Here is a 25,841-nt window from a genome sequence, read left to right on the forward strand (position 1 = left end):
ATGACATTTTTTTATGGTTGATGTTCACAAAGGTTGCGTTATTGCTTCCATCTCCATTGTTTTTCCATGCAAACGTGCTAGATGGACACCTGTGACTGCTGTGATGCATCTTGCTGTTTTTTTTTCAGCATTTGCACCATAAGCCATGCATTTTAAAGATGCTGAGTCAAGTTAAAAACGTTCAACTTAAAAAATAAATAAACATTATTCGATTCGGGACACCTGAATTGCATTCCATACTGTTGAGCTGCATCAAGCTGTTTTTAAACTCAAGAATACATCCATTGTGAACAGCCCCTAACTACATTTTACATTATATGCATTTGGCAGACGCGTTTATTCAAAGCGACTTACAATGCTCTTATTACAGGGACAATCCCCCCAGGGCAACCTGGACTTAAGTGTCTTGCTCAAGGATACAATGGTGATGGCTGTGGGGATCGAACCAGCGACCTTCTGATTAACAGTTATGTGCTTTAGCCCACTACGCCACCACCAATCTGAATGACATCATATGATATGTATGGGAGCAATCCGAACACAACTTGGGCAGTGATGGGTAAAGTTGTGCTCTCTGAAGCAAAGGTTTTCTCCTAACAAGCTGTCTGAATTCTTCCTTAACCACACTCTGGTTATCACGCTCACTGCTGTTGCCAAGACAACAGGTAGTGGAGTGTAGCATCCCATGGGGATTAGTGTGTGTGTGTTTTTGGGGGGTGGGTGGGTGTACACAGGTTCCTCCATCCTTGTTCTCATCTCCGCTTCACTTCTCTTCAAACTCCTCCCTTTCCTTAAAGCTGAAGTCTTTCATTTCTACGCCACTAGCATCCTAAACAAAATTGCAAAAATAATGACACTTTCAAACAGGTTTCCCCGAACACTCCTCCCATATGCCAGTGGTCGGAAAACAGAATAGTTTCACTCCAAACTCATGCCACTGGTCAAACTAATGTTAACATGTTGGGCCAGTCGGTATACTCAAATAAACAGAGCAATGTTTTGATAATACGCCACAAGCTCACAACATATACACTTTCAGGAAAATTAACCTCCAATGGCTAACCTATAGTTGTTTCTGTATACTAAACTGGGATAGAAGAAAGTATTTGAACATTTGAACATTACTCCAGCTTTAAATCCTCCTTTTTCCTCCCTTGTTCCCCTTCAACAGTTCACTCTCTCCATCCTTTTCTCTTGCTCCCTCACACTTTTCCCTCTCTCTCTCTCCACAGACCAACTGTTTAATGTCACACTGCCTCTCTTGCACCAGTTTGAAATAACAGATGAGACAGCAGGCTTGGCGTGAGCTCTGTGTGGGTGTGAGTGTGTGTTAGAGGGTGGGTGGGACTGTTGGAGACATATAATTGTCGGTTTGTGTTTCATGTTCTGCATTGGTAATAGTGTAATGTTCAGCAAGGTGACTCTTTCAATACAATCCAAGAAACACACAATTTCTAGCAGAGAAATGGAGACATTCAACAACAAAAAAACATTTCAAATGTCACCCCATCTGAGTGGCACATGTGTTTTTGCCCTTTAAAGTGAGATTGAAAGGAAATCTAAACCAATGGGTCTTAATTGGTAGGTTGTGCCACAAAGAAGAATCATAGGTCTGCTTTGATTTGATCACAGACAGCAGGGAAAACTCAGTACAATTAATACAATTCAACTTACTATATAATCAAGCATTGCTAAGAGAGCAAAATTAATAGGCTACTAAACTTTTAAAAGAGAAGAAAACTGCATAATTTGTGTTGATGTTGTTAAAAACCATGGAATCAAATGCTTCTGTCTATTGGTAGATGCTAGACAAATTAAGTACATGGCAACATAGAAAATTTATTGGCATGCTCTTATCCTTGAAAACCATGAATAAAACTAAACAGGTAAAAGAAAATATGGCCTAAACTACTTTAAATAGGGGTTGCATATGGCACTGTGTTGGATCGCCACTTGATGTCCAATGAAATTTCTGGTTCCTTAAGCTAAATTTAGAGAACCACTGATCTAAACAACACATTGTGTTCTTTTAGTTTCAATAAGAAATTGAGTTTTGTACACAACAGATATGCTGATGTTGATAAGTGCTCAGTGAGTGTGTATGCATACACATATATTTACAGTTTAAGTATATGTATACATATACAGTATATACTGTATATATACACACATATATATTTACACACACACACACACATGTTGTGTTTCCATGTTTAATGGGGACTTTCCATAAACATAATGGTTTTTATACTGTACAAACTTTATATTCTATCCCCTAAACCTAACCCTACCCCTAAACCTAACCCTCACAGAAAACTTTCTGCATTTTTACATTTTCAAAAAACATAATTTAGTATGATTTATAAGCTGTTTTCCTCATGGGGACCGACAAAATGTCCCCGCAAGGTCAAAAATTCGGGTTACTATTCTTATGGGGACATTTGGTACCCACAAAGTGATAAATACACGCTCACATGCACACACACACACACACATCTATGTATACTAAAATGTAATTATATATTTTATTTTCAATAATAAGTTATAATGATTGCAAAAGAGATATACTCAACATTTATTTTACAAAATGTTTACATATAATATTCTCTAAAACAAATTGAAAACAGAAAAGGGTCATTATCCATTGACAAAGATGTTGGTATCTTAAATTGACCAAAAAAAAGAAGAAAAAAAGAAGCATTATTCGTGCTTTTAATTAACTTTCCTGGCAAGTATCGTCTATCACCAGTACAGTTGTTGCTGAAAGAGCAGTTCACAAGAAAATCTCTAGGGAGATCCAACTGCAACAGACCGTATCTTCACAGGAGAGCCCCGTCTCCACTCATGTTCATCTCGAAACATACTCCTCTGGCAAATGGACAATGTTATTGCCCGTACACACAATGTCTTATTCCAAATTTGACATTAATTCAAAACCTTGTTTTGTATTACAGAAGGAGACAAGGGAGAGTCACCTGATGATTGGCTGTTCCAAAATTCTGACCCAATTTGTGTGATTTCATATGATTAGTAATGGGGAGTCGACTCCAATAGAGTAGATTTCTCGACTCTGATACAGGAATCTATTCTTCTGTTCAACTCTGTAACTTTATGAACAGGATGTTGTGATTAGCTCAAAATAATGAATTGGTGTTCTTAAGAACAATCACATCCTCTACAAACACCTGTTGGTTGGTGGGACACCACCTCATTCATCATCTGCGTTTGAGTGAGAGATTATGTGTGTGAGTGTAAAAGAGAGAGAGGATGTGACAGATTTTAAAACTTTCAGACGTTTGTGTAGTATTACATCAATGCAAGGGACAGTGGTTGGAGAAGTGGATTCTCCCAATTTGTCTAGTTTCTATATGACAATGAAATTATTTCCGACCCATTTTAAGGTAATCAATTTAATTTCTCTAATTATAAAAGCAGGAGTTTGTCTTCATGTCACATATTTCAAAAACTCTTAAAATCCTAAACCCTAACCCTAACCCCACCCTAACCCTTAAGAGAAAATAAAACTAAACTGCATCTATTGTGGTCAAGACTGTTGAGTTTAAAAAGCTGCTGTTTCAACATTTTCACCACATTCCATAAAAATTGAAATTAAAACCATTACACCATCCTGTACGTTCCATTTAAAAATAGCAGTCCAAATTAATATTTTATTTTATTTTATTACATCTCCATAATAAGCCTATTAATAGTTATTTTAGTGAAATGAGCAAGATAATGTGTGTGATTTGTTTTTCCATTGGCATGGAAGCCATCTAGACTAAAGTAAGCTTCTCCCGTCCCACTAACGTTAGTGTTTGGATTTGGGTAGGAGAAACTGACCAGCAGTTACAGAAAAACCTCAACTTTATCACAGAGAGGAAATCGGACGCAAGTAGCAATGGATTGAGTGAGCTGTATACAAGTGAAAATTAAACTAAGATATTTATTATTCCATTGATTTTCAGCACATGCCTGACAAGCAATTTTCGGGGTGAAAATATGTCACTTGGGAAGGCACTGCCCACTAATAGCCATCACTGGTGACGGCTCTGAATTTTGAAACTATCCTGATTGAAAATAAATGTAGTCGAACAGTCGATTCCATCGACTCCAATGGCTGGATTCGGGAATCGGCGTCGACTCCAAAAAACTCGAAATTGAAACCCCCCTACATACAATATTGCCAACTTGAACAAATCTGTACAATTTCTCCCTGATAGTGTGTCGGATGTTCACTTCAAAATAGTTTTTTTTTTCTCTCCCGCCAAAATTAAAGGGACAGTTCACCTAAAATGAAAAATGTATTTACTCACCAAACCTGTGTTCTTCTGTCAGGAATACATACATGTTAAGCAAAATGTCAGACTCAGTCATTATTACCTTTTTAGTATGGAAAAAAAGCGTCTTTATGCTTTAAAATTTCTCCACTCATGTTCCACAGTAGAACAAAAGTCATATACTGTAGATACTTGAACAACATGAGTGTGAGTAAATTATGACAAAATACAACATTTTGGGTGAACTATCCCTTAAAATATAATTTGCAATTTTTCCTCTCTTTTTCATTTTTAGAAGTCGCTGCCTTTCACATATGTGACCTTTGAACTTGTGACCGTGGAGAGCATGTCTGATACCTTGCGGCATGCGCCCGACCTAGACTGTTTCCATGGCAACAAGGCTTCTGCTCGGCAACCTGACAGCGTGAGGAGTGTGCAGGCATGCTGTACGGCAGCACCGCCCGCACACACACACTCACGCTAGAGCGTACAACACACACACACACACTGACATGATCTAAGAAAAATAGGAACTTCAACAACAGCACCAAAATACACACATATGCCATCCAGACACAAACACAAAAATACACATGTATTTTTCTGAGGAAAAGCGGAAACCAGAAACGGCACTGTTTTAGATGCTATTCTGCCAGTTCCAATTTATTTTCTGTTTTCTGTTTAGACTTTAATCCATATCCTTTCTTTTCTGGCTCTCTTTTCACTTCATCAGCAGCCTTTGCTCTGGAAATCATTTTTCTATTCAGTGTCTCCACATGGATTTTATAAACAAATTGTTCAATAGAGAGATTTAAATGGATAGTTCACCAAATAATGCAAATTCTGTCATCTTTTACCAACCCTTATGATGTTCCAAACACATATGTCTATCTTCCATTGAACACAAAAAGAGATTTTAGGCAGAATGTTAAGCAACTGACAGACGCAGTAACCATTCAGTTTTAATGCACCTTTTTTCCCCAATGAAAGTCAATGGTGACTGAGGCTTCCAGTCAGTCTAACATCTCCTTTTGTATTCCACTGAAGAAAGAAAGTCATGGGTTGGGAGCAACATGAGGGTACATAAATGATGACTATAAGTAACTATGCAGTACCTTTAATCGATCTAAAATTACAAACTTTGATTTGAAGCAAAGACATATCTGAAAAATACAGAGGTGTCTTTTATAAGGGAATGAAGTACAATCTCATGAAGCAATGTTAATGCTTAATCAAAAAAAGAAGTACAATATAAAATTATTGATTTTAGTCATTGATTATAAGTAAACAAAATAACATATTAAGTTTATTGCAAAGATATATACAAATACACTAGTATTTTGATAGTGTAGGGAGACTCAATCACATCATTCGCAACGCTTGGTGGGAGTGGCCAGTCGCTACTGAGATCTATTGCCCAATTTCAAAATCCATGGTAACAGCGACTTCTGATTAGTGGATCTCTCTTCAACTGGGATTTTCTAGGCTATTAAACATGATTTATTTAATAAAGTTTAAAAATCACTGACTTATGGCTTCTTCAGAAGTATGCTGTAATGTATATTATTGCTTAACAACCTCTGCGCTCAAGGTAGGTCTGTCTGGAAAATTTTAAGTTACCACTAAAATACATTTCTCTTTGGAAAAAAATAAAAAGGAGATTTTTACTTCCAGAACCCAACTATTTATCTAAAGCAAATTAAATTCTTAAGCTCTTTTCCTTCAATCCTCTCTAAATAACTCCCTTTATCTTACTCTCTCTCTCTCTCTCTCTCTGCCCAAAAATTCTCATTAGAGTTCCGGAATGTTTGCTTATGAATCTGAAGAATCGTCATGTGCCAAACTGTCCCTGCACAGTACTCTCATTTACAATCCGAGAGCGTGTGTGAGTGTGTTGTCCTCTAAGACCGCTGCTCATCACATAAATGCTGTTAACTTCAGAAACTCTCATTCTGCTTATTAAACCTGGTGAAGAGAATGAGACATAACAAATTAAAGACAGTTTGGTGGTGGGGAGAGAGAGTGAATATCTTTGCGTAAAATAACTAATTAAGTTATGCTTCATCCAGTACACAAGACACAAAAAAAAAGTAGCCAAGTACTCGCAGATCCAAGGACAGAAGATTTGAATGGTTAGTGTTTGAGTGTGGTCTAAACACACAAAAAAGTAATAAATGAGTGCTGTATTTCCGAGAGGAACAATATACACTCACTGAACACTTTATCTGGAACACCTGTACATGCGATTAATCAGCCAATTTTATGGCAGCAGCACAATGACTAAAATGATGCAGATACGGGTCAGGAGCTTCAGTTCATGTCACATCAACCATCAGAATGGGTAAAACATGTGGCATGATTGTTGGTGCCAGATGGGCTGGTTTGAGTATTTCTGTAACTGCTGATCTCCTGGGATTTTCACACACAACATTCTTTAGAATTTCAGAATGGTGCCAAAAAACACAAACATCCGGTGAGTGACAGTTCTGTGGACAGAAATGCCTTGTTGATGAGAGAGGTCAAAGGGGAGAGGTTGAAGAAGTCAGCAGGCTTGGTGATTTCAGCTGAGAAGAAAAGTTGTTATATTTTTACATTTGACAAAACATTTTGTCTTTTGGAATAAAGATTAATAGATAGCAATAAGACTGTGAATAGATATTAACACATAGGTAAATAGAGTGAATTTTGATTTCATGTTGACTGCCTAGTAGCCCGTGTCTGTTTTTTTTTTTAATGAAATTTGTTTAGTAAACATAATCTAAATGAATATACAAGGTTAAGTAAACTTTTCTGACTTGAACCCAAAGGTAAAGTCAAAGACAAGCTTTAGTGAAAGACTCACAATCCTTACTGTAAGTACTGCAGTGTATGTGGTGCTCTCCAACGTGGTCCACAAGGCCTTTAATAGATTACTGGATCGATATCTATACGTGATTAATGAGACTTACAGGGCTCCAGTTATAAATACATGTAGTGGGTGACTGTGAAATCTGTCTAGTCTTGAGTCCAATACGAAGAATTCAGTTTCTACCAAATTAGCTATTTGTTCTCTGTCTATTTTCCAATAAAGAAAGTAAGGCCATATGCTGTTTCCAATCATTATTTTGAAACATGACCAGGCTAAAATGATTATCTGTGGGTACACGAAGATGGGACGATTCTATATTTATACACACATGCACGCACGCACACACACACTTACCTAAATTCTTTATAAAAGAGCACATATCACAGTCAATGTTTTTATATAAAGCTGCAGTAATTATAATTATTATAGACTAACCTTAATTTAGTTTCTATTTCAGTTATAGTTTACAACAATAATCTTGTTTTGTAGTGTTTTCTTTAAAAGCTGGCCAAAAAATGAACTTATTGCTCCTTTAATTTGTGCAACTGGTTTCGTGTCACTTTGTAATGACTCTGAACATTTATTCTGATGGCTCCTGTGATTCTTCAAAGAAATTAAATGTCTGGTTGCAGCGTGGATCCCTTGAGCTGTCCAATAATTCTGATTCATACAGTCACTCTAGGCAGCGGAAGTACACCATTGAGCCAGTCTGTTTAATATGATGTATATGTGTCTGTCTGTGGTGCAACTGTGAGTGGTCCGAAACAAAGGCTTTGGATTGGACAGTAGCCAGAACTGCAACCCAACATCAAGTCTTACGATAGAATAACAGGCTAAATAACAGCATTATGGCAATGTCACATTGTAAGACATCCTCTTGTCATCTTTCCTTCTGTCTCCTTTTTTTCTCCCTGTTGCTTTCTGCTGATTTGTCTCCTTCTCTTAAAGGGACAGATCACCCCAAAAAAATTAATTCTCTCATAATTTAACTTAACTTAATAACTTAATGCCATTCCAGATGTGTATGACTTTCTTTCTTCTGCTGAACAGAAACAACAATCTTTTTGAAGAATATTTCAGCTCTGTAGGTCCATACAATGCAAGTGAATGGAGTCCAGAACTCTGAAGGTCCAAAAAGGACATAAAGACAGCATAAAAGTAATCCATAATACTCAAGTGTTTAATTCATGCCTTCAGAAGTGATATGACAAGTGAGGGTGAGAAAGAGATCAAAATGTAAGTCTTTTTTACTTTAAATTCCCACTTTCACATTCTTCTTTTGTTTTTGGAGATTTACATTCATTGTGCATATCGCCACCTACTGGGCAGGGTGGAGAATTTATGGTAAAAAAGGACTTTATGGGGGCCTGGATAGCTCATCAAGCAAAGATACTGTCTACCACCCTTAGCATTACGAGTTTGAATCCAGGACGTGCTGAGTGACTCCAGCAAGACTTCCAAAGCAACCAATTGGCCCGATTGGCTACCTTTTTACGTGGGCTACCTTCCTCGTGGTTGCTATGAGGGTGAATCTTGCTATCGGTTGTACGTGTGGTTAGTTGTGTGTGGATGCCACGATGAATAGGGTGAGCCTCCACACGTGCTATGTCTCCAAGTTAACATGCTCTGCAAGCCACGTGATAAGATGTGTGGGCTGACTGTCTCAGAAGCAGAGGCAACTGGGATTCGTCCTCCGCCACACAGATCGAGGTGAGTCACTGCACCACCACAAGGAATCAGAGCACATTAGGAATTGGGCATGCCAAATTGGGGAGAAACGGGGAGAAAATCTACACACAAAAAAAGGACTTATATATTGATTTGTTTCTCACCCACACCTATAATATCACTTCAGAAGACATGGATTAAACCACTGGAGTCGTATGGATTAATTTTATACAGCCTTTATGTGCTTTTTGGACCTTATACGTTTTGGCAAACTTTCACTTGCATTGTGAGGACCTACAGAGTTGAGATATTTTTCTAAAAATCTTTGATTGTGTTCAGCAGAAGAAAGTCATAAACATCTGGGATTGCATAAGGGTGAGTAAATGATGATAGAATTTTCATTTTTGGGTGAACTATCCCTTTAAGACACTTTCATTGAATCTCTTTTTTCCCCATACAATGAATGTAAATGGTGACTGAGGCTGTCAGTCCCTTACATTTAGTCCAACATCTCATTTTGTGTTCTATTAAAGAAAGATTGCAGGTTTGAAACAACATGAGGGTGAGTAAATGACAACATTTTCATTTTTGGCTGAACTTTCCCTTTAATGTTTGCATGTTGGAAAAAGACTAAACCTTGCAGGATAGCATGGACACACACACACACACACACACACACACACATTTACTCAAACACACTAACTCACACTTATGCTCACTAACTGACATGAGGGTGAGGCTTACAGTAATCGTTCTGTGTGTGTGTGTGTGTGTGTGTGTGTGTGTGTGTGTGTGTGTGTGTGTGTGTGTGTGTGTGTGTGTGTGTGTGTGTTGACCTATGTCTAAAGCTGTTTTATAATACAAGCTTCCCATGTGCCCCTACCAAACTGAAAACCCTTCTCACACGAGTCCCATTTCTTGCTGATCAAGCACAAATATATTGAGTAATGTGCCAAGAGTGTATTCACGCTCACACACCAAATGTATACAGTATAGGGGTTATTCCACAGCAGCTCTGCTTTTGTGATTGTTCATGTGTGTGTATTTCTATGTGTATCTGCAGGTAAAGTCAAGGTCATGTGCCTCTCTTTCCTTCTAACTTCCTCCCTAAGAGAAAACCATTTCCTGTTCGGACATTGCCAAAACTCCAGCATGTTCCCGAGGACATTTTTTACACATACAGTCACATACCAATGAGGAGATGCACTGTTAGAAATCAAAGCACAAGCACTGTGCTTCTATCCAAGCAATCATATTTACAGTTCACACCCAAAGCAAGCATTCAAGTGTGTAAAAGACAAGGGATAGCTCAAGCAGAACGTTAGCCTCATTCACTTTCATTGTATGGGAGAAAAAAAGATGCAATGAAAGTGAATGGTGACTGAGGCTAACATTCTAACAAACATCTTATTGCATCTTAGAAAGAAGGCCATACAAGGTTGGAGCAACATGAGGGTGAGTACATAATTTTAATTGTAGGGTAATCTATCCCTCTAAGGAATATTAACTCAAAACACAGTCAATTTAAGGTGCAAGGAAAATTAAGTGCACTGTCGTTTATGAATAAAAAGTATGTGTGACCGACCATGTGTCTGTTACATCTGAGAATAGCAGCCTCGTCCCTTATGACCATAAATCACTCATCTGTCTCAAGCCATCCTTAGTCACACAACTGTATGCCACACACATACTGCTGTACGTGCAGCCCATACTAAACAGCACTGCTGCGGCAGGAGGATTCCCTAACGCCGGGTTCACAAATCCTCCGTGAGCGAGGCATGAGAGGGGCGGTCGCGCTCTCCGACGATTACATTGGCTCTCTTCCGCGAGAAACAGCAACGCCTCTGCGCAGGAAATCAATTTATCTATGGGTTCCTACGCCACAAAATATAAAAAATAATAATAATAAAAAAAATACTTTAATAAGGTCATAATAGGCTGAGGTTATTACTGCTTCAACGAAAACAGAGGTCACGTGCACTTCAACGTTTATCAGCACACTTGGTTGTGATTGGTTAATGTTGTGTCTAAATTGTAAACCTATACACAGAATGCCAAAAGGTCCGGCAGTTTATTCATTCTTTCCTTTAAATTGTTTTATTGTGATATAAATTGTAGTGTATTATAGGTTCGGTTTGAATAATTTAGATTTTACTTTTGTGTCTTTTCTATAATCTCCTGATTATTTCGTGTTGTACTGCACCCAGAGCAGCTGAGCTCAGCGTGAGTCGCGTGGCAAAATTAAGCTCAAGGCCAAAACTATCCGCTCACTGCCGCGTCTGGGACGCGTCAGCTCGCGAATCAAGCTTGTGGTGTACTTTGTCGATGTACAAAACGAAAACGCGCCGCTCACGGAGGATGTTTGAACCCTGCGTGATCCTGCTCTTTCACACACACACACACACACACACACACGCAAGCACGCACACACACACGTTGGGTTTTCATGTTATATGAAGACTCTCCATAAACATAACGGGTTTTAACTTTATATTCTATCCCGTAACCCTACGCCTAACCCTAAAAAAAAAAAAACAATTAATACATTTTTTTTTTTTTTACATTTTCATTAAAACATAATTTACTATGATTTATAAGCTGTTTTCCTCATGGGGACCAACTGATTGTCCCCACAACGTAGGGAATATCTGGACACACACGCACGCACACACACACGCACACACACACACACACACACACACACACACCCAGAGCCCAGAGATTTGACAACCAAGAGACAGCCATATGTTCATCTTTCTTGGCTAAGCATGCAAGCACTAGTGCAGTGGCCCAAATACTACGCCAATCTATCAGCATAAAGGTACATGCCATGCGTTGCCTAGAGACGACCTCCACCCTGAGCACCATTGGCCAATAGTAGCTGAGACAGCACCTCGCCTCCTTATAGCTACACAGCAGCATACATGTGCGACAAAATGTGCTTGTTTTGCTTGTACATTCTCTATAATAGCTCATTTTGCATGCTGTCTCTGTCTAGGTGTGCCGTACACCTTCACCTGACTACAGCTCGAGAGCGGGAGACACGGGTTGCCATGGAGCCTGCACGCTACCGCGCGTGCCCCTTTCAGTTTAATCGATTTTAACACCGTTAAACGAGCGCGCGCGCACAAACAGCCGCCCTGCTGTAAGGGCAAATAAATGATAACGGGGCGGACTGAATATTTAAGTGTGCTAACTAAATTATACTGCACATATTTCATTAAACGAACCATGCAATTTTAGTAACTCGCTCTCTTAAACCTATCAGTAAAGTGATGTATGGTTTTACAATGTTTAATATGCTTTTTGAGAAGTGGAACATACTGACTAGACAGCGTTCATTTGGTTTTGGAAATATTTATATAATATAATTTGGCAATTATGTTGTTAATTATTGCATTGACAGTGCATATATTAAATTAAAAGCATGCATTTTAAGTAACTTGCTCTTTTATACCTATCAATAAAGAGATGCATGGTGTTTACAATGTTTAATTAGCTTTTTGAGAAGGGATATATATTGCACAAGGAGCAACAATGTGATTATACATATAAAACGGATTAAATTAAATATTGTTTGACCATTATCTTGTGAATTATTGCATAGATGAAAGAATATATTACATTAAAAGCAACATGCATTTTCGGAACTCCCTCCCTGAAGCATATAAACCAAGTGATACGTGGTTTTACAATGTTTAATATGCTTTTTGTGGAACTGTGCCTTTCTGATTATAGATAAGACATTATTTTGCCATTCTGTTGTAAATCATTGCATGCACAAGGCTCGCAGTGGTACAAATGCATTAGATCCGACTGTGTCCAGGTACCAGTCAGGTGTGAGACTGCTCTTACCTTTCACTTGACTCTCAAACTCGGTAATGATTTCCTTTTCCTTTTTGCTCTTCGCCGTGTTCGACATGACGAGCAGGTGAGCGTGTTTCGCCAGTGCAGTCCAGATTTAGTGATCCCTTCTCACTGCAACCCTTTTGCTTCTCCCAGACGCGTTCCTACTGTGACCGATGCGTCATATCTAACCACAGGTTCCGCGCGTGTGATCCGCAACAACAGGAAACTGGAGTCGGTCAAGCAATGCAATGACATTCAATCGTGCATATGAATGCTTATTTGACCCACACACAGAAAGACCCACGGAAGTAACGAGATTTAAGGAAATATCCAAGTGGCGATCTGGGTGAGCCTTCGCAAGAATGATTGGAGATGCAAGTGGCCGCAGCAATATTACGCAGAGGTTCAGCGCACACCCAATTAACAAGAAAGATGCACACGACTCGAGGTTATAGAAACTGTAACTCATGCGGTCGCTAATCTAATGTGTGAGTGTGAATGCGTCTGTGTATCTGATTGTGTATGCAAACAGAAATCTGTCCTGTCGTGTACGTGGGTGTTTCTCCAGTGCGCGCTCTCCACACTACTGTCAATAGGTGGGCGGGTTAGGGCCTGAGTGTGTGTGTGTGTGTGTGTGTGTGTGTGTGTGTGTGTGTGTGTGTGTGTGTGTGTGTGTGTGTGTGTGTGTGTGTGTGTGTGTGTGATAGGAACACAAGAAATGGACAAAAACTCCAGTCCTATTGTTACGTCATGCCTATTTTAGGAAACCATTAGTTTGAGTACTATTAAGAGTTGATTGGTTAATTGGTAACATTTAGTGAAAACAGTGCTTATGGTGCCAACAGAGCGATCTTATGATATAAAATAAACTGCAGAAATATTAAATATTACATTTATTTTAATAAATACATTTATTAAACTGCTAATGCGTTAACTGAGCTTTTAAAGTCGGATATTATTTATGTTAGAAACACAAATGCAATAGGTAAATGGTTGACTCGTGGTCAACAAATCTATAATTTAATGCACACAGATAAGAGATGCACACCAGGTTGATTTTAACCTTCAAGACCAATGGAAACACCCAGTAGATGTAGAAAGCACAAGACTGCCCTCTGCAGGAGGACATGCACAACTACTACAGAAAACTAATAAATTACACAAATTGAAAGGATGGCTCCTCCTCGTCTGCTCTTGGACATAAAGTGGTTGAATGGTGTAATTGGTGTAGAAGGTGCTTTATGGGTCACTTTTTCATCCTCACTCCCCCACACACACTATATACTAGGATAGCATTGTGCAGCGTCAGTAGGGGGAGACAGAGATTAGAAAATCAGCACGTCGACCAAATACTGCAAACACTGATCTGATGTCAGTAACAAGGGGTGGACTAGAAAGAGAAATCGGCACGGGCTTTAACATTGAAACTTGCCCAAATTTGTAATTTTTTGCATATCGCGGTGACGTTTTGTGGCCCGTCCTGCATAACGCGGCGGCCCATTTCAGCTTATCGCGGCCCATTCGGCCCCGTTCGCGGGAAAAGTCCCGGTTCTCCCAATGGCCAGTCCGCCCGTGTCAGTTCAGTGTGTGTTTATATGTGTTTAACCTCAATGTAGGTTGATTATGAAGTCTAATTAACCTACAATCAAAATAAAGCTAAATAAACTGAAAAGCATAACATATCCAAGTTATATTACACTTCAAAATTAAGATATTTAGCATTATGTCATTATTTTAAATTGCCATTATGATAAAGCGTCCGGATGTTAACATTTTTGGTTTGTTTGTATTTTTAATTGCACACTCATTTCAGAAAAAAGTTATGTTATTAATTATTTATATATAAATTAATATTTATTTTTAAAATAAAAACGTTTTTTCATGGAAAAGTATGCAACAAATGTTCCTACTCCCTTAAAGATATTAATGAAATAAGTGTCCTGAAATATCTCACCGGTCTCTGTGACAGCTGTAGACTTTATAAACAGCAAACATTGATGCTTTTCACCTGTCAATCATTTTCCTCGTTCTCATAGTGTTGTATTTGAAATGGATAATTGAGGCTAAATTCATAATGCTTGTCAGTTGAGGGCGCTATTGTGCCACTAATGAATTTTTCAGCTACAGGAACAAACAAGGCTGCTCTATTGCTCGGTTGTATTCTCAAAATTATATTTGGAGGGCGGGGTTTTGGAATAAGGGGCGTGGCTAATTTAACAGCTCAGTCATGTGAAAGCTTTAGAAAGCTGAAATCGCTTACATCACCTTTAATATAATTTCTTGTCGATGTGCATGATAATAATGTACTTTAACCCATTCATTAAATAATAGTTCATTTAAATACAATTTCAAAATGTATTTAAATTCATAACTCACTGTAATGCTTGGAAACAGAACTAACATGCTCTCTCTACATAAACGAGACCATCATGCATGACCGCAATCTCATTACTGTTTAACATATATCAACAGATGTCATGACCTTGATTACGTAACATATAGACTTTGTTTATTATGTTTATGAGAATATAGGGCCTCTCGTATGGCACTAATCCAATCTTAACATCCTTAGCAAGCTTATCTCTACTCAGTTATGCATCGATTTAGGATTATTTGATATCGCCAGGGTAGGAAACAAACTAGTGACATAACAAACTCACACTCAAGCTATGGCTATTCAGGAAATGTATATCTGTTCCAATCATTAAGCACACCCACACACTAACGATGCATTTAAGCACTTAAATGTATTTTTAGACATCAGAGGGCTGTTTTGGCTGATTTAATGGACCCTGTAGCTGCATTTTTGGGAATCATATGAAATACTCAGTTCAATATAAACAGGACATTAAAAAGGTGACCCTTGGGCACGCCCCTACTGAATTGATAATTGCAGGAGTACTTTCTATGATCATTGAGGGCTGGTACAGCTTCTGGGTATGTTTTTTTTTAGTGTGTGTGTAAGACACATCAGACAGTATGTAATTATATCTGCTCTCATTTAGTTTTCAGTTATGTACAAGCCGTGGGACAGAACATCTTGTTACAGCGATCCTTATGGTGGAGCAGCTATGTATATATTTATCACGTAGCTGTCCATTTCACCAGTTTCAAATATCTTTGCAGCACATGTAACAGGAGCCAGCTGGTACGTGATAGCTGCGCATTGTGTAAACCTCACTCACCTGGCCTGAGAGGCCCACTAGCGACTAATGCTGGGAGCTGTAGCCTTTAGCCTCCTCGTTAGCACACCTGCCTCCCATGCCGGAGACGCCGGTTTGAATCCCGCTCTGAGTAAGCTGGAAGGCATATTTCATTCAAAACTGTAAATTCTGTCATCATTTACTCACTCCTATGTTGATTCAAACCAATATGATTTTCTTTTTAATAAGATTAATCAGTTATATTCGCAACATAAACGTAATATTGCAACTAACATCTGCACAGACAATGAAGCCAGTCAGAATGCATAACTTGCCCTGTGAAAACAGTAAAAATCTGTATAAAGAGCTACACGTAATACTATATTCAAAACTGTCTAAAACATGGAATAAATTCTAAAGAATCAGAATCAGCTTTATTGCCAAGTATGCTTACACATACAAGGAGTTTGTCTTGGTGACAGAAGCTTCCAGTGCACAATAATACAAAAACAGCAACAAGACATATATAATAATAAAAAATAGGAAACAAATAAAATAAATAAATAAAAATGTTATAGAAAATAAAGTGTCTAAAGTGTGAAGAATTCAAAAGACAGTAACTTAGTATTTGATATTTGAATTGTTTAAAGTTTGGTCTGTTACAGTTTGACAAATTGTTTTGTCATTTTGCACATTATTGTCAACTTTAAAATGTTATTTTTGTCAACTGAAATTATATGCCATCAGAGAAATTAATGACATTTTCGTAGTTTAAAAAAAAAAAAAAAAAAAATAAAATAATATATATATATATATATATATATATATATATATATATATATATATATATATATATATATATATACTATATATGACTGAAATAAAAAATGAAAACTGTAAAAATGAACACTGGTTCTTTTTCACAAAAGGAAAATATATGGTGATTTTGTTTTCTTCTGTCAAGCACCAAAAATGACACAAATCACACACACACACACACACACACACACACACACACACACACACACACACACACACACACACACACACACATAATAAAAGCACATACAAATATAAAAGTACCTTAAAAATAATCCCTATGACTTGTGTACTTAATGTCAAGTCTTCTGAAGTCTTCTGATAACTTTGAGGAGGAGACAGATATTTAAGTAATCATTCACTGAAAAACTTGCCCTCCTCCTTAGCTCTCAAATCTCATTTATTTAGAACGTTATGGCACATTTGACATCAATATCACCAAACACGATTGTTTCTTGCTTGATACAGTGGATGTCAGAAGTTTACATACACTTTAGCCAAATGCATTTAAACTATTCCTGACATTTAATCGTTGAAAACATTCCCTGTCTTAGGTCAGTTAGGATCACTACTTTATTTTAAGAATGTGAAATGTCAGAATAATAGTAGAGAGAATTATTTATATTTAGATTATTATTAGATTTGACAGCTGCAGTTTTTTGTGAAAACTTTCAGTGAAGATCTTTAATGGTAAATGGTCTACACTTATATAGCACTTTTTTAACCTTAGAGGTAACCAAAGGACTTTACACTGAGTCCCATTCACCCATCATACACCAAAAGGTGTGAAGGCACTAGCCTGCCATTGGGAGCAACTTGGGGTTCAGTGTCTTGCACAAGGACACTTCAGCATGTGGAGTCGTGTGGGCCAGGAATCGAACCACCAACCCTGTGACTGGCAGACGACCCGCTCTACCAACTGAGCCACAGCCGTCTCATACAACCAAAATAAATGGCTTAAAAAGGACCCCCAAAAAAGCCTAAAAGTAGTCCATACGTGTCATACAAGAAAACAAAACAACAAAAAAACAACCTGGCAAAAGTTAGATTTAAACAATTACCAAAGTGTATTGTTAAAAAAGTATGAGTTTTGTTTTGGTTTAAAAAGTTTATGTTTTAAAAGTTCACATTCCTTATTTATTTTACTTAAAGACTTTAAATATATTCTTAACTCATTTCCTCTTATTTAAAGTGCCTTGATCCTACCTCGGAATAAAAAAATCAAAAGGAAATTCTTTATATCTCACAATTGTGACTTTATTCCTCATAATTATGAAAATACGTGAAATTGTAAGATACAAAATCAATTCCGAGATTTCTTACAATTTGCAAGATTGAGACAAAAGTTGCAATACTGAGATAAAAAGTCATTTTTTTCTTTCTTTCTTTTTTTTTGTTCCATACTTAATTCATAATATCTACATCATTTAAATATAACTCAATTTGATGGAAATTTGTAATATAGTTAAATGTGCACTTTTGTCTTTGTGTCATCTTGGACAGTGACACCTAGTGGCTTGGATGCAGCATCATTTAAAATCAGTTGTTTTCAGTTTCAGATGCCATTGTAGAAATTTCGTATTCACCATCAGCCATGATTATTTTAATCAGTGAGAGAAAGTGTCAAATAACAGGACGGTTATTGAGATTAAGCAAAAAAACAGCTTTTATAAGGTTACTGATATGACTGGAGTCTTCATTTTAATGTGTGTGGTCATGATTTCCTACATATATTGCAATATTACAATTCATGTCTTTAGGAGTTTATTTTTATTTATTTAGTTGAGGAAAAAATTACTGAGTGCACCTTTAAAATGGGTTATTCTTAAGAATCTATATTTTTAATTGTAATATTCCAAAGCCATTTGATAGCTTTGTGGAGGAACAGACCAAAATTTCAGTCATTCGTTACTGAAAATCTTTCTCTCTGTTGTAGCTCTCAAATTTGATTTGATCCTGAGCATAATCAAATTTGAAGTCAATGACAGCAAACAGCACTGGTACTTGCATGCCTTATAACAGTTTGAATAAGTGTAAATTAAATTTGAGACTGAACCTAAAGGAGATAAATAAGTTTTTTTCTGTGAGGACAAATTGAACAAACCAAGACATTGGATTAAACTCAGAAAGTCGGACACAGTGCAATAGCTACAGGGGATGTGACTCTTTAGAGTCGCTCTCCTCAAACTGGAAAGGCTATTGAGGTCACTTAAACACTTTATTTGATATTTCCTTAGTTATTTAACCCTGAGGTGTTCTCACAGTAGGAGACTAAACCAGCAGCACTGCGTTTAGCTGCCACTCATGTCTTTTTGTGAGTTTTGAAAGATGTGTTGGGCTTATCTTTAATATCACTATTTGTTTGTTGCCACTATCTGCCCCACGGCAGAGTTATATAAAGGTCCGATTAATATCAACAGCCCTGACTAGTGGCCACTCCATATCCCCTCTTTCACCCACACTACCATTTCCTGCTGTGTAACCTCATTAACTATATCCCTTTCCTGATGGGCTGACCAGAATTACAGCCTGTGGCCCTCAATCTCTACTGCCATGACAACAGGGCCAAAGAAATTCTGTGTAGCTCTGTAGGAACGGGTTACTTTTAGATGAGATGATCGGCCCTTATGGAAAAAACGCAAAGGGTTTTAGATGTTCTCATCATTATGTCAAGATATTGCTCTCGATAGATATCAGTGAAGTTTTTGATGATTCATTAACACATAGTTATAAGATTTTTGCAACATGTAATTCAAATTACTTCTGTATCAGTAATATACTGATCCAGAATGGCATTTACCAGCAGAGGGTGCCAGGATGTTTTCTGCATGCAATAAGATCTAGTCTAAGACTGAAAATAAATAAATGGATTATGTAAAAAGAAAAAGAAAAGGAAAGTCACACATAGATGAGTCAGGTAATTGTTACATCATCAATGGGGAAAAAGCCACATTGCATCAACACCAAACACATAGTGTGAATAAGGATCAAAACGAAAAGAAAACATGTATTATATCTAATAGTTATGCAGTGAATACTATGCTAAAAATACTAAAGTTACATTTTATTTTTTTCATTTTCTGAATGTACACCTGAACACTTGATACATTTGATAGATACCTGAAAAAACGTTTTCCAACACTCATCCAACAGCATTTGTGGCATAATGTTGATTACCATAAAAAAGAAGAAATATAATGGTAAAAAGCAGTAAATGGCACTTACAATGGAAGTGAATAAGGCCGGTTTATAAGCATTAAAAGATACACTGTTTTAAAAGTTTAGCTACAAGACGCAAACATTATACGTATTAACGATTTTAGTGTGATAAAATAGTTTACAAACCCAATCTGTGTAAAGTTATCTCCAATATTACAACTTCGCTGCCATGACAACATAATGCTGGTAAACCCTGTAATCTGGTAAACGCTGCAACTCCAGTAAATCCCTGATTTTGTCACACTAAATTCATGTTAATGTCAGCTGTCCTACTCATCCCGCCCCGAGCAAGATTCAAACTGGCGATCCCCAGCATGGAAGTAGGACTCGCTAGTAAGGAGGCTAAAAAGCCATGGCCTCCAGCCTCAGTCGCTAGTGTGTCTCTTAAGGCCAGGAGAGTGAGGTTTACACTGCACAGCTACTACGCACCAGCTGGCTACGTTACATTAACATGTGTAGTGTTTGCGTTTTGTGGCTATACTTTTAGAACAATGCGTACATTAGCTTTCATGGACTCGCCTCATCCACATTCATAGTCATAAATTACTTCGCCATTTTTTAATGGAAAGGTATGCAAAATAATAATCTTACCCCCCTGAAAGATATTACTGAAATAAGTGTTGTGAGATATCTCACCTGTCTCTGTGACAGCTCTAGACTCTGTAAACAATAATTATTGAGGCTTACTACCATTTGTATGGCATTTTGTTCATAACAGTTGTCAGTTGAGGGCAATATTTTGCTGCTTTTGCTTTTAACAACCATTTCTGCATAACGTCGGCCTCAATCATGCTCATTTGGTATCTTTGGAGTGCAGGGTTTTTGAAAGAGGGGGCATGGCTAATTTAATGGCTCAGTCTCATGGAAGTAGAATGGCTAATGTTGCTTACAGTACCTTTAATTACATATTTTTTGTCTATTTATTTGATTTTATATTTTGATATTAGTTTTTGCTGCAGTATCGAATTAAGTATCGATAGTTGTGATTTTTGCACTGGTGTTGGTTTCAACTACTGAAATGTTGGTATCGCAACCCCCCTAATATTAACAAACCAATGGTATAATAACTGTGTTATTATACCATGTGATGATGAAAATCTCCTGAATATTCTGTAGACAGGCAAAGCATCTTAGAAAGGTGAGAAAATAAACCTGAGTCTGGTTTTAAGATTTTTACTAAATCTTTCACTAAAAGAGCTGCTCAACAGGAAATTAAAGTGGAAAAGTGGTATAAGCGATGGGTTACGGGTCAAAGCTGTTGGCACAGTGCCTAAATAAATAAGAGCAGGTCCCTCTCATATATAGAGGGAACTAACTTACAGTAAGATTTCTTCTTACCAGCATGTGGATTACACTGCATATTACACTGGTACATTTTGACTTTAAATAACAACGTGTAGTGGAAACCAGAGTGGACAGATGTCTGTCTGGCACATTGGAGAAAGGTGTTCCCCTTAATCCATTCTTATTTGGTGCTTTACATATCATAGTAAAGTCAGCTGAAATGTTAGCTGAGGATTCTGTGCAATCATGTTTGCAGGACTTTTATAAGACTAGACCATGTTTAGTCTTGGAACACTGTATGCACTTTATTAACCCTAGAAGGACAGAGGTCTTCAGTAAAGATGTGAAAATGTATAATTGTTTGTATGTTATTTGTTTAAGCAGACTGTGTTTGTCTATTGTAATGACTTCTATTAAATCCTATAAAATGTTATGACTAATTTATGCACAAATCCAAGTAAATCTAAAGGGTTCGTATAACGTCTGTCCAGCCATGATTGCTCATTTGCATTACATCTGGAGAAAGTCTTCTATCATAATTTGTATCTATATATCATGGTCTAGAGTGTTTCAGACTGTCTGTGAACTTCTTGGGTCAAACAACACAGGGTTTAAAGCTCATTCACACAATGGACTCTCTTCCTGACATGTTCAAGGACATCCTGGTTGTGTATCATTTGTGTAAACCTGAACCCAGTGACCACAGATCCAATTGTTCAACCTTTATCTTCCAAGCTGATCATTAGTTATGTAGAAATGCACTAAATAACTGCATGTTAATGGATGAATCTTTTACTCACACTATGAAATATGTGAGCTTTAGAACACAGCAGTAAAATTCTTGCCATAACAACATAAAAGATTTAATTACTGAATGGCTGCGTTCAAATTCCCATATTTGTATAGTTTCATTTGCATATGAAATTTTAGCTTCCTTATAAGCTCTGCTATGAAGCATGGACTTTAGTTCTACAGCACACAAATAAAACAGTGTATAAGTTTTGATGCTTGAGCCCAAAACAGCGACTGTCAAGCAAGCACCCTGTAGCGGTACCTCTCGCTTTCTCTTTCACACACACACAGGGCTGGATTGGTAATTTGTCATACCCGGTGAGCCGACGCACTTTGGGGCTGATCAGGGGCGGACTGGCCATTGGGAGAACCGGCACTAAGCTGAAATTAACCAACCATGTTATGCAAAATGGGCCACAAAACGGTGCCACAATATGCCGAAGAGGGCAGTGATATGCAGACAAGGACAGTGACCCCCAACAACTTTTGTGCCAGTTTCTATGTAAAATTCCGGGCCAATTTCTCTTCCCATTCTATCCCTGAACACACACACAAATTACATATCATCTTAATATTTTACAGGAGAATATCTTGGCTTTTGTTGCACTGAGGATTTTGAAAGCTCTCCTTTAGGGCATTCTGTTGTGCTGTTCCAATATGATGACTGTTAGTATGAGGCTGGAGATTTTTTTCATCAGGTCAAGCGTAAAAACTGCAATTGGCATTTAAACAGTGATGCACTTACACCCTTAACTACACACTGAGAAAGGGCGCCATTTGCAGGCCTAAAGACAAGGTTGTGGGGCATGTCAGATTCATTATATGTTGAGAAGCACCATTGTCAAGTAGCTGACCAACTTCCTGTTTGTGTCAATATCATTATAGGGCTCAGAGCCACATATTTGTACATCACACTAACCCTTATCTCTTAAGGTGCCTAGACACTAAAGATGGATATGAATGTACTGTAAAAGATCTATTTTGAGGGTTTAGAATTTTGACAGTTTGAAGCCACGCGGGAATACAATAAAAAATCTCAAAAGCACAACATTAATTACCTGTCGGAAAATTGTGGATAAAGTTGGATAGAAGAAGTTCTTTCCTTAATGAGCTTGTATGTGTATATGTGTGTATATTTATATATGTGTGTGACCCTGACTTGATGAATACTGATAAGTAGTTGTTTACATAAGCGTAATCTCTACATACTGAATGTGTGGGATCTAAGCCTGTCAGATATAAAAGTTTCACATAGTTTATAACACTTACATACACACTCTCTATGAAACACTCATGTGGAAATGAAAGGGAAAAGAATCAGTCACACAAACAAATGTAGAAACAATTTTCCATTGGTGCTGTCAGTTCCTTTTGCCTTTCCCTGTACAGTTTCATAAACAATGCCAGCAGAAGATCTCCGAAAAAACCAGCCAACATTCTTTACTGCATGTGCTCTTGATTATAACAATATGGAATGTAAATAAACAGAATGTGTGCTTATCAGAGACTGCAATATGAGCTCATGGGGACAAACCAGGAATTTGCTGGTCTAAATTTATATCCGTGTCTTTCTACTATGTGGAAATTATTTGGAACTGACACTTTTAGGATTTCTTCTCTATCTGAAACAAACCTGGGAGAGATCTGTCTTTAAACGTCTTTTAACAGAAAGAAACTTGAGACAGTGAAAAACACTCCAAGACATGTATATATTCAGGTATGATGGAGTGGGATGCTATTCAGCAATGTTTCTCTGCATATTTCAAACAATGGAATGGGCATTTTTTTCACCCATACTTAAGAGACAGGGTGTTTTCTCAGAGGTATCAAATTAATCAGCCTGATTAACTACTAAATAAATATTTTATTTGAGCAAGAGGCTCTCTAGTACTGAGCCTTCCCTGATGCCTAAACTCGATCACTGTCGCTTCTATTACTGTGCTGCTTACAGGCAAAAGTTTTAGATAGTACACATAATTACTGTGGTGAGACGCAGCATCAGTAACAACAATTCTGGAGATATATGGAGGGTTTATTAACCAACAATCACCCCTTTCTATGACCATCATAGGAATGCAAAAACAATTAACTTGAATGAATAATTCCCCTCTCCATTCTCACTTGTCTTTTTCGTCTCTTCCTAGATTCCTTTAGCTAGGAACATTCATTTAATTAACAAGGCATCGGCACCGTGGGCACAAAGGTTTAGAAACTGTAAAAACAGCTTTGGTTTCAGGGTTTCTATGGCTGAGGATCCTCTGATTACATTAAAAAAAAAGCTTCCCGTTAGGACTGAAAAGGGTTTTCCAGCCTGATCCCATAACAGAACCATTTCAAGTTCCACAAATAACTTTTTATTCCCTAGTTCTTTAGTTTCTTTAACAAAAAAGAAGAAAAAAAAGGAAAATTCTTTCCAACACCACCAAATCCAGGGGGGCCTGGGTAGCTCAGCGAGTATTGACGCTGACTACCACCCCTAAGAAACCCAAAGAACCTTTCTTTTTTAAGACTCACAGCCATTGTGTTCCGCAAATAGCAAAGGATAAATGAATGAATGACTTAATGACTTTGATCAGTTCATGGGCTATGAGAAGGCTCCCACCATATAACGCTTGCCGTTTTGGTCCATCTGCGTGTAAATGTGGAAGTAAGGCAGATATTTAGGATCAGCTAAATGTCAACAAGCATGTCATGGTGTGTGTGAGATGTCGTATTTGGGAGTCAGGTCACAGCACTGCAGTTCCTGCCCTGTGAGATGGGAAGCAATAATGAGAGAGCAGCTATGGGCTAAAGGACACTGACAGAGCTACACACATACATGTTTACTTGGCTATCTAAATGGGAATATACCACAAACTTCTGTTTTTACATGAACCTAAATATAACTACTTTAGATTAACACTAACCAAACGTTTTAGGATTTGCTTTATTACAAACAGATCGATACTGGCCTGGGCTGTGCCTCGCCGCAAGCTTAAATTGACCATTGGCGACAATAGTCTCTACGATCAAATTAAGCTTACAATGCTTCTGGGAAACACAGCAAAGGCTGATTAATTGGCTGATATTTGGATGATAGAAATTAGTTTTCTTTTGTGTCGATTCCAAAAAATATATATAAAATGTACTACAAACTTATGATAAAATGTGTGAAAGAGAACCCCACAATTCTAGCCACAGATGAGATGCTTCAGTAAGCCATTGCTAACCTTTTATTGTTTATTTACAATACCTTGTCCTTGTACCATAAACTGTAAATAAATACCTTGACAGTAATTTGTTTGTTTGTGGTGCTGTGGCAGGGCTCAGACTAATGCTCTTTAAACTTTTTATCTTTGTTGCATCCACTTATACCCCGAGACTCATTTCGGGATGTAATGTATGTATACATTTCGTATGCATAAACCCCACTAAATTTCAATAGATTTCTCTGAAAACAAGACAAAATATCTCATGTCATTCTGCTACTAAAGTACATTTATCTTGTTTTAAGGATGTTTAGGCATTTTTACTGGAAAACAAGAAAAAAACATACTTAGTAAGTAAAGTATTTTTGCAGTGCACTGCTCTATAGATAATGGTATCAGTCGTTGAATAATCCATATCTGTCTACTGTTTACAAGTAAATGTTCCAATTGAGGACATCCCTGAAAATCCCCAAAAGAATGTTTTGTCCGATTTAGCTCACTTTTGGATAAAATTTTGTTTACTCGTTAGTACGTTCAGACACACATAAAGTCACAAATGTCCACCAACCATCTGACAGATAAGACTACATGCCAGGCTCTTAACTCACACTAAGTCACACAAGCTTCTAAAAACATGGTCAAGATCACAAACTCATGCTCATAAATCATTAAAGGTTGGTGATGGGATGAGAGAGAGTGAGAGAGAAGGTAAGGTAAAGATAACGCAAAATAGCAAGGTGGTAGCAGAAGGCTC

The 25,841-nt window shown here is 37.6% G+C and overlaps 1 protein-coding gene across 2 annotated transcripts in view; it reads right to left on the reverse strand.

Moving 5' to 3' along the window:
* Positions 1–13,183, reverse strand: part of LOC127637799 (SLIT-ROBO Rho GTPase-activating protein 1-like) — a 43,177-nt gene extending 29,994 nt beyond the window's left edge. For both annotated transcript variants that reach the window (XM_052119073.1, XM_052119072.1), the window contains exon 1: positions 12,649–13,183. In XM_052119073.1, coding sequence (XP_051975033.1) covers positions 12,649–12,715 — 67 coding nt within the window. In that variant the 5' untranslated portion in view covers positions 12,716–13,183. The remainder of the gene's footprint in view (positions 1–12,648) is intronic.
* Positions 13,184–25,841: the final 12,658 nt, after the last annotated feature.

The sequence above is a fragment of the Xyrauchen texanus genome, chromosome 45 (genome assembly GCF_025860055.1).
Source record: "Xyrauchen texanus isolate HMW12.3.18 chromosome 45, RBS_HiC_50CHRs, whole genome shotgun sequence".
Classification (NCBI taxonomy): Eukaryota; Metazoa; Chordata; class Actinopteri; order Cypriniformes; family Catostomidae; genus Xyrauchen; species Xyrauchen texanus.